General features: G+C 39.3%; 1 protein-coding gene across 1 annotated transcript; it reads right to left on the bottom strand.

Moving 5' to 3' along the window:
* Positions 1-269: 269 nt before the first annotated feature.
* rasef2 (RAS and EF-hand domain containing 2) lies at positions 270-9,827 on the bottom strand. Its single transcript, XM_068603490.1, has 17 exons — positions 9,474-9,827; positions 6,556-6,708; positions 4,821-4,911; positions 4,411-4,506; positions 3,759-3,836; positions 3,561-3,676; positions 3,401-3,469; positions 2,942-3,023; positions 2,733-2,803; positions 2,448-2,637; positions 2,252-2,353; positions 1,505-1,649; positions 1,338-1,419; positions 1,090-1,204; positions 869-982; positions 679-755; positions 270-605 (listed from the first exon to the last, which is right to left on the bottom strand). Exons 1-17 carry the CDS (start codon positions 9,782-9,784, stop codon positions 503-505), a joined length of 1,995 nt encoding a protein of 664 aa, XP_068459591.1. The 5' UTR covers positions 9,785-9,827; the 3' UTR covers positions 270-502.
* Between the last annotated feature and the right edge of the window lie 528 nt (positions 9,828-10,355).

Here is a 10,355-nt window from a genome sequence, read left to right as displayed (position 1 = left end):
ATTACAATTTGTAGAACTATTTGATCAGCGCTCCCATAATTGAAGGCATTGAAACTGCGATGTGATATTAATTACACTGATGCTTAATAAAAATGTTAAAAAAAATAATTTTACTTGATTTTTTTTAAGAACCAAGTTTGGTCTCAAATGGGATAAAAGATACATTAATTTAAAAATACTATTTTTCTGGGTGACAAAATCCAACCTTTCGTCTTATTTGAAACATCCTTATTTATTTACTTCATAAAATGACTACCGAATAAATACAAAACCTAAGAAAAGTATGCATGATTACATAACGTACATTTATATTTGCAAATGTGCAATTTTCCAACAACAGAAATTTTCATTTTGATCATACAATTAACATTTATGAAAATATATGAATGCCTTGAGTTAAATATTCCAATGATTAAAACATGCGAGTAAATGACGTCTTTGTCACGAAATAGAAATCACTTGTGTCCTTCATTGCTCCATCGTATCTACCGACATCAACCATCTACAGTCCACAGCAGGCGTTGAGAGACTTCTTTGAGTTGGATTGACTCAGTTTGACCTGAGAATCTGACTGCCGTCTCAGTTTGACATTTTTCTTTACTTCTCTGCGGGAATAGAAAACAAGTCTAAGTGTTGCCATGGTTTGTGGAGAATAACTAACTCTCTCTGGCCTCCTACCTCGCTAGATGAAGCACAGTCTCCACAACGTTGGTTCCCTCCTTGGCACTCGTTTCGCAGAACAAGGCACCGTATGCCTGCAGGGCAAAGCATCGACATACCCGACTTAAGTCAGTTTATTTAGACACCTGGGAGGCTGGGCGTCTGTCTAAACACTTTTCTATCAGATGGAATGAAAGGTTAAACTCACCTTGGCCAACTTCTCTCCGTGCAAACTGCTCACACAGCTCCCTTCTGGAAGCTGCTCTCGCAGGTCCACCTTGTTTCCAATAACACACATGGGGATTTTATCCTCCGTTGAATCCTGGATGAAGACAAAAGGACATTGTAAAGTAAGTAACTGCTTTTAGGTGCAGTATTTGTTTTTTTGTCATTCATTTAATCTTTATCAATCAGCATTTCCACAGTTACCTGAATCTGATCCACCCATGCTCTGACGTTAAGGAAGCTGCTTTCTGAAGTGACATCGTAGAGAAGCAGGACTCCGTGAGCTTTACGGAAATAAGACCTGGCGATACTACGAAACCTACAGGCCAAAAATAAATAAATATATATACAGTGATTTATCATTATCAAAAGGACATGTCGTGAGTTTTAATTGGTAACGCCATGTGTTTCATGTCGCTACTTCCTGCATAAACACAGAGTAGGTGCAATACCTCTCCTGCCCAGCTGTGTCCCATATCTGCAGGCTCGTCTTCTCTCCATCCACAAGCATCCTCTTTATTTGGAAATCCACTCCTGATCCAAAAAGCTGATTTAAACGTCTGAACTCAAGAATGTGTCATGGTTTGATGAAATGTGATGTGTTTTCTGTGGCACTTACCGAGCGTTGTCTGAATGTCTCCCCTGAACTCATTGAGTGTCAGTCTCAGCAGGAAGCTGGACTTTCCAGCTCCTGCGTCTCCGGCTAAAACCAGACGGTACATTGGAGCCGGTTCCACAGTTTCTTCTATGTCGGCTTCTAAAGGCTAAGAAAATGCAACAAAACATAACAAACAAACCAATTTTTGTGTGGAACATTTTATAGTTTGTGGTGTTTGTTAAAAAGAATTTTTTTTTTTTTTCAAAGTAAAAATTTAGTTGACGGTGAATGATTACTCTTAAACTAAGTAGTGCCTGAACTCATTAGGTCCAGGTTATTGTTCGACCGGAACTTTCCCTCATCATCTTTCTGTCATACGGCTATCACATGATATAGGCTCCATACTTCACTTCATGACAACTGAACACACTGCTAACTAAAACTTTGAGAGGTGATGGAAACCTCGAGAAAAACCTTGTATGTGGACCCTGAGTTGAGTTATTTTTTCAAATTAATTGCAACTAAACACAATTTGGGTAAAAATAATACATTATCATGTTATATATTATGTATGTAATGTTCAACTGATAATGCTGCTACATCAGTGGTTCCCAACTTGCTAGTCGCAATATAAATCTGAAAGGTTGAGAGATGATTAACATGGGAGGGAGTAAAAAAAACCTTTCCACAACTTTTTTTTTTTTTTAAACCTTTCCTCTGATTCTTCTTTAGGGCTACAAATTGCTTTGCATTAAAAAGCCATTGTACCTTCGTGGAAAATGCAGACAGACGTCTTCGTAGAGATGATGCAATAGAGCTCGCCTTGCTGGGAGCCATCGACAACGCGGCTTCAGATTTCATTTCCGATATCTGTCACAGAGACGGTGAAGTTGAAAGTTATCACAACTCCACAGCATATTGGCCTTAACGTGACCCACTATTTACACCCGATGCATGTTCTGACCTCCACATCAGACGGGACACACGAGTAACTGTGGTGCACCGTCTCCAATGAGTCCCTGCTGTCCTCGCTGTCGTAGTCACTGCCCTCGCTGTCAGCTGTGTCCATCGGCAGCGAGACTCCACTGTCCAGGTACTTATCAGCCCAGTTGGACACGTGAGAGTAGGTTGTTTTGCTGGGATCCCGCTCCGGACTGCAAGCACCGATACACTTGCTTTAGCTGTGACGATTTAATTCAAAGACAGATCAATCCTTAGATTCACAGAAGTGTGTACAATTTTTATATACCTGCCATGGTTCAGTGTGCTCTGTCGGAGAGGCTTCATCCTTCGGGCTGGGATTTCATTTTGGGGTGACAGCTGTTGAGCGGATTATGAAAGTCAGGAAGGAAACTTTTTTCACACTTGAACTAGTAAAAGGAATTTACTGCAAGTTTCTATTTGGTGTAGAGCCAGTAGGTATGAGGAAATATGTCATCAGCAAACAAAAGGACTCACCCTCCTTTTTGCTGCAACCGCTTCACTGGCCAACGCAGATCGGAGGCCGTCGTTACTGTCATACAGCTTTTTGTTTGTTTGCCTAATGACGTGTTTAAGGAAATACAAGACTGAGTCGCATTTTTTTGCTGACAAACGCAGAGCAAGAAAACATTTACACAAAAAGTATTCACAAGCCAATTTAGTAGAACTTCCTTGTTCTACTATGCACCTCATGCACTCTGCATTGTCCAGTAAACACACGAAATCCTGTTATTCTGGTAATCAAAGTATGTTAATAGAGTGGTTCACACATTATGTTATTTTAGATTTTTTTGTATCTGTTAATGTATTTATTGTGCCCCACAATTAGTTTTATTCACGTCCAATGTATCGCGGTGGCAATAGAAATCTCAGAAAAATAAATAAATCACTTCCTAAATGTGCACATTAGACAGATTTATCAAGTGAAAGACTTACTGGAGAACCTGAATATGATTGGAATATGACTGGTATTCCATAACCATCCTCTTCAATTCATCCGTTTCTCTGTAAAGAAATACAGGCCACATGCACCGCCGGATTATATTTTGCATGAACAGACCTGTGAGCTGAGCTGAGCTTAAAGACACTGCCTCACCTTTTATACTGAGCTTTCTGGTCTGCGTACATATTCTTCAGCTTGTCCAGCTCTGAGTGCAGGACGGAGATGTCTGTCTGGGATTGCAGCAGAGAAGTCCGCAGGTCCTCATTTTCCTGTGAGGAGATTAAGTGAATAACTGGAACTATTCTACACAACGTACATGTGACTCGGTGAGACAGCTAATAGATGAAGTACCTGAGAGAGCTCCCTGAGCTGCCTGTTCAGTCTGCCCACCTCCTCCTTTGGATGGTTGAAGTCCGTGTTGTTTTGGCTCTTGAGAATAAACATTTTACACAAGCATTTTTAAACCAATGTGTTTTAATGAAAATTTTTTGACCTTCAGTTGTGTTTACATGGTTTTATTTACTCTACAATGTAGATACAATGGGAAGGTTTGCTTCATCTAAGTAATGAATAAAAGACTACCGACGCACAATCAATAGCTTAAGTAATTGTGTTTACACTCTCTGTGGAAATGGGTTTTCAATAGTTGTGTGTTTCTGTAAAAGAGAAGATTGAAGACGTTTGTCTTTCTTTAAACTGCTCACTATTGGTCTTCACAATCTCCCACTATGTATCAGATAACAGTGTTCCATTTTTACGAGCACTTGATTCAAGTGTTGAACCTAAAACCTCCAACGCATCTAACCAGCATTCCTAATTCCTCTGTCTGACTCCCTCTCTCATATTCACTGGGTATTAAATACCAGGTATTTAAAGTTGCTCTTTGAAAGGGAACAACATTTGGAAAACACTTTTCAGCTACAGTGGCTTTCAACAAAATCATCTTCATACAAGCGGGTTAACCATGGAAGAACAAAGTAAATGCATGTATGGAAAAACCTACCTTCAACAGTCTGTCCACAGTCGCATGTAGGTCTGTGACCTCGTTCTTGTGCTTCCTCTGCATGGCCGCCATAACTCCTTCCATTTTTTTACACTCCTACAAACATGAAACCAAAGTAGTGAGAGGTGGAGACCGGCTCAGGCCTGGAAGAGGGGCTTTCATCTGCCGATACAGAGGCTCTTTGTGAGCAGGCATGTAACCTGCTGCTATGTGCTGCACCACACATATGCAGGTAGCTCACAAGAACCAGTGAAGTAGAATTTTCACTTTGAACAATATTTTTCCTTTCTAAACAGTGTACTATTTAAAATGCAGATGTTTTAACAGCAGCCCCTTCATTTGGTTTATTATTAAATATTAGAGTAAATCACAGGCGCAATCGTCCACTACAATGCACGCAACAGACCTACCTCGTCTCTCACCCTCGCCTCAGTTTTGACAAGCTGCTGCTGTAGATCGTCCTCCAGTTCTGTCAGCTGACTGTTGTTCATCTCCTCAGCTCTGTTTGAACAGAAAAGTATGTTCAAGTGTGAGCTGGCCGTCTCACTGCTGCTGAAGCAAAGCAGATTCTCCAACAGTAGTCCAAGAGATGAATACAGCAAGAATAAGAAGGAGAACCCATTCTCCCGCTATCCATTTGTCAATTCTACCTGACGGATTTGACTTCAAAACGTGCTGCAGTTACCACTTCTCTGCTCTCGTCACACAACACATAAACCAACCAGAGTCGAGGGAGGAACAGGCTCCACAGGTGTGCTCAATGTCTGTGAGATTTCTCAAAAGATAATAACACGCTCCATTTAGTTTGGTGTAAGTTTTATGCCAATATTTGAAAGATTAATTTCCACATAGTGGAAATATAGGTACAATAGCTAGCTGTATATCCAGTCTTAAAATAACTAAAAGAACAAAAGCAGAGAAGCACATTAATGTTCTTTTACTTCCTTGAAAAAGGAACGACCGTTCTCACGACGTGTCGTTACTGAACCACAGAAAGTCTAAAAAAAAACAGCTTAGACACGGTACATTCCCATGACAAGGAATGACATTCAATAGTCGATTAAAAGGTACTATGTGAGGTGTCACTCCCTAGATTTACTGTAAGGGAAGTTATTCAAACTTAAATAATAAAACCTATAATACATGCAATCATTGTTCATCTTGAATATTAGTTCCACTGTGATTACAGTCATTATATATTCTTTTCTCTCCTGACAACTACTACTACTACTACTAATACTACTACTACTACTTGGCGTATCCTGAGGACAATATTCTTGAATACTGTTCCTACATTATTTTGTTCATAGTATTTGCCAGCTGACAGGTGGCATATTGATTTACAGCAACAGCAGAAGGGCCCAATGGCAGTTAGACTTGAAGCGGATATTTACATCGACTTAAATAATCCACTTGTATGCTCATAGTCACAGAGAATTTGTAAATATGCCTGTTTTAATTTTGATCTGATCTTAATCTCCATGAAAAAAGAAAAAAGAAACTCTGATAAACCCACTCAATGCTTCCTGCACCAGACGTAGCTGAAGACATATTGTTCTCACTAGTTGGTGGAGACCAAAACAAAGAAATAAAAGGAGAGTAAACATTGTATTTATGCGTGTCTGGTGCCCCGAAACATGGCATGAAAATTGTTTGCCAACATGTCAACTATAAGGCAATAATGTCAGTTGTGTACCAGTCTGCTTGTTTTTATGTGTTTCTGTCTTCTAGGTTAATGGGCCAAAATCAATGAGTGCAGCTTTAAGTCAAACAGTTAATCCTGTAGCTGCAGTCGACTCGAGGGAATCAAGTGACAGGATTTGTTCACTGTTTCTTTGGTTTAAAGCCAGAAGATGGCAGCAGTTCACCAGTGATCTATAGTCAAAAACATTGCAGTGAGGACAGTTATGATTATTAAATACATTCAACAAAACAAAAAACTATCCGTCCAACAAGTTTAATTTTAAAGATTTACTTTAAAATGATAACGTCCCCGCTCACCGTGTTTCTCATGATTATTTAATTATTTTGAAATAAACCAAAAAGGGGGCCTTGATTTAATTATCATTCCATTTCTATTTTACAGGTCATATGTCCTGAACTGTAGTGACCTTACATAGTCCAAAGACTGGCAGTTACCCTCACCGCTTTATACTGGTCTCCAGCTGTTCACACTCGAGTCTGTTGTCCTGGCTTTGGCTGATCAGAGAGTGGATTATTTCCTCATACTGCTGCAGCAGATTTGTGTTTGAGGAAGAGTGAATGGCCTGGTAAAGATCAGCCAGCTGCTCCCTGAGACTGTGGGAAGAGAACAAATAGTTACTTCCAGCAATGAGCAGGTCAGTAGCATTTTCTCTGCATCATATCCAAAAATCAATCAGGTCATATCAGGTCTAGAATAAAATATTCAACACCCGCGGGGCCTGAATGGTTGATGTTAAAGGTGTAAGTTTCAAAGTGAGACATCATGATCAAATATCAATATAAACTTCTCCCACCAATCCTACAACAAAGTCCACTTTCAATCTTCACTCAACAATAAGGCGTAAGGCTCAACGCCTCTGTTGAAAGTTGGAGATGCGAAGTACAGATTGTTGATTGATATTGATAACCATTTAGTAAAACTATTTGTATAGGGATATGTGTACATCTCTATGGATAAGATTACATTTTTATAATAAAAAAACAATGTTGAACCTGGCATACAACGTTTTTTTAATGCCATTTGTTGGAAGAAAAACTTATTCACTCTTCATCAGTTACCGTTTCACTGTTATATTGAGACTTCTCATTGAACTGTCTCTGGTTAATCTTACGCACAAACTCAGTATGTCTCCTGATAGCTATGAGAATGGGGAATCCGTAGGTTTTTCTGTCTGAAAGAAGATGCAGTTCATTTGTTATAAAACCGTTGTTGTTGAATATGTAAGGGATTGCTTCCCCTGCAGAGCCATAGATCATCTCTTTGCTGTCTGAAGAGGCCGGGACCCTAATTGGAGGAGTACCTTGTCCGATCCGTCAATTCAAAAAGGTGCACTCTGGAGAGACTGAATCAACAAATACCTGGCTAGCTTGAAAGTCTCCGCCGCTGAGGTTTCCAGTGCACAAAACTAAATCTTTATTGTCGTTCTTTCAGAGCTAGTTGTTAGATGTGGCATCTACTCTGATTTGACACTGAGGTCAGGTGGAGTTTTAAGGCCAAATTACACGAACAAAACACGGATATTCTTTTGTTCACAATAGACGCAGGTGGTTTTTTGGGGTGAGGGCTATACTTACCTTAAGAGTCCTCCTTTTTGTTATTGTCAATGTTATAGTTTTCCAAGCTCGAAAAGTAACCTAATTTTAGCTCAGCACATCTAGTACCATGTTGCTTTCATTTACTTTTACGGCTGTACAAAAATACCATGAAGATCACTTTTTTATGGCAATTTTTACAACACAATGTACTTTGACTTTTAGAAAACATACTTTACTATGACTATTATGTTGTACAATGTTATTCTTTAAGACTTAATATACTACGACATGTTTGTGTGTTTTACAAAAAAAATCTATTGAATTTTTTTTAACAACATGCTGTACTATTATTTTTTATCTTTCATATATCCTAATAAATAAGGTGAATACTATGACTTTGTTGTGACACACTATACTTTTTACAGCACACAACGTTACTACTTTTTATTGTATTTTCTACGACTACACATATAGATTATATATTATCTACACTATGGATTTTGTATGACATTTGTTTAATATGACTTACCATGGTTCTACAGTAAGAATTGTTTGATTGCCCAGGACAAGTAAATGCCACGTCGGGCTAGTAAATCTAGCAATTCACTTGCCCAACTACAATTATGCACATTGTTTTTTTCCAGAGCTGATAATGGAAGTTGTTAAGGAGTGAGCCACCTCGCTTCCATCTCATCAATGTTGACAGTTGCAAAAGATAAGTACAGGATGTTATTTGATGAACAGCAAGACATAAAACAATTTGTAAACTGACTTTGGAAAAGTAACATTTTTACCCACTAATGTTGAGCCTGCAATATTTACTCCAAGCAAAAGACTACAATGAGCTCAAACAAACAGAAGCAGTGTGCTCAGGCCTACTTTAGCAAGATGTAGGATTAAGACATTGGAGACAAATCTCCAAACGTATACCTAAAACACGAACAACATTATATATAAAACATAAAAGGCAGTGTGTTTGAATCTCACGTGGATCCTGAGTAGCGTCACATCATTTGGCTCAGCAACAGCCGAATAATTTTTTTTTACAGAGATAACAGTTAAAATATATCATATGACCTGAATAGCCAGGTAGCAACAAGACAAAAATAACGAGCTCAGCCTATTATTTCTAATGTAGTAAGCTCTGCCAAAACAACTACAGAACTATTTACAAATCTGTCTCTCCCAAAATCTGCACTTCACGCTCTTTGTCATCATTGCTATCTTTGATATTAATACTCTTCCATACAGGATTAATAGAAACATCATCTATCCATCTTAACTCTAGTTGATGACAGGATGGTTTCATTCTCCAAATCTTAACCGTTTGGTCAACCACAGTTAATTATGGATAAAAGAGGCAGTCTTTTTGTCTGTAGTTGTTTCTCCTCATCCTAAATGTTTGTCTAAATGATATCACATAACTTGAACAATTGTTAATGAAATCCCATGATGACAATTGAAGATTTGTTAAATAGGTGTTTGCTACTGTTGCCTTTACCGATAGGTCTTAATTTAAAGTTACACAAATAGTATGACTAACGTTATTGTGTGCGTTGCTGCAGGGCAGAGCCCTTACAGCCAGATCAAATTAAACATTGACGTGTTTCTTTTGTGCATGGGTTTATGAGTCACCAGAAAGGTCCATTTTTTAAACAAATCCGTGTTTTCGCAGGTTAACAAAAATAAGGAAATAGGACCAGGAACAGGTTCCAGATCAGCAGCAGCCGACGTTTAGCCGACAGCAAAACGCGCCAGAAGCAGCAACAGCCGACGGCTACTGCTTTTCTGGTCAATTACGGCTCAGCCGGATGTGGGTTTACCTTTCAGAGAGGACGGACTCAGCATCTATCCGGCCTTCGAACTCGTCCCACGGGCCGCCATGGTTCCGAGACGAGCCGGCACCGAAAGACGCAAAGTCCAGAGTTTCCGAAACCTCCTGAAACCTGGAGGAGAACCTGCTGTAGTCGATGCATCCGTCCGCGTCCGCGTCGAACTTGTCGAACAGAGTTTTGACCTCGGTTTCCGACACGTTGAGCTCCCGACACACCACGGTGAAGTCATCGTACTCTATTTTACCGGACTTGTTCACATCACAGGCAGAAAATAGCCTCCGAAGACTCGGTGGGTCCATATTTGAATAAATAAAAGCACATACAGAGCATATAAAATGTCAAGTTAAAAATTCAACCGGGCTACCCTCACGACCTGACTTCGGCTGCGTGCCAGACAAAATAAAAGTCTTCGTTAAAGTCTCTCAGAGGTGCTTTTACAGCCACTCATTGGTCCAAATGTCAGTGGAGGCGGGTATCCGAATCAATGGATCCAATGTGCCACTTCCTACCTGGGTTATATCAGATTACTGCAGCAGCAACCTGCGTTAGAATTATTTGGCTTCATCAGGAGTTAGATGTCATCGTTGTGTGCAGCTGGAATACAACACACAGACACACACACATACAACAGAGACGCAATTGCCAGTCTCTATTTACCTTTAAGGTGTGTGTTGCATGAGTTTTTTTTTTTTTTATCAGAGACACTCCTCTTTGTTCCCTTGGGTTTGCACTGTTTCTGACTCCACCCTAATTTATTAAATCAGCAGAAGCATAACATTAAAACCTTCAAAATATTTTTTTTTAAAAACATTTATGCAGATGATTTATCTGCATGAATTATAGGGAAATGTTTTACTTCATATAATAATG

Source organism: Clinocottus analis, unplaced genomic scaffold (genome assembly GCF_023055335.1).
Source record: "Clinocottus analis isolate CAN_PGR_092001 unplaced genomic scaffold, fCliAna1.0.p SCAF_6, whole genome shotgun sequence".
In the NCBI taxonomy this organism is placed as follows: Eukaryota; Metazoa; Chordata; class Actinopteri; order Perciformes; family Cottidae; genus Clinocottus; species Clinocottus analis.
Note: the sequence above shows the minus strand (reverse complement) of the source record. Positions and strands in the feature narration are given on the sequence as shown.

Bases quoted from the DNA above. Each gene is read 5' to 3' on its own strand.
- rasef2 (XM_068603490.1), bottom strand. From the start codon at position 9,784: ATGGACCCACCGAGTCTTCGGAGGCTATTTTCTGCCTGTGATGTGAAC. The intron at 3,024-3,400 runs GTAAGTCTTTCA...ACACGTCATTAG, and splicing joins AATCATATTCAGGTTCTCCA to GCAAACAAACAAAAAGCTGT. The intron at 2,354-2,447 runs GTCAGAACATGC...TCTCTGTGACAG, and splicing joins GTGTCCCGTCTGATGTGGAG to ATATCGGAAATGAAATCTGA.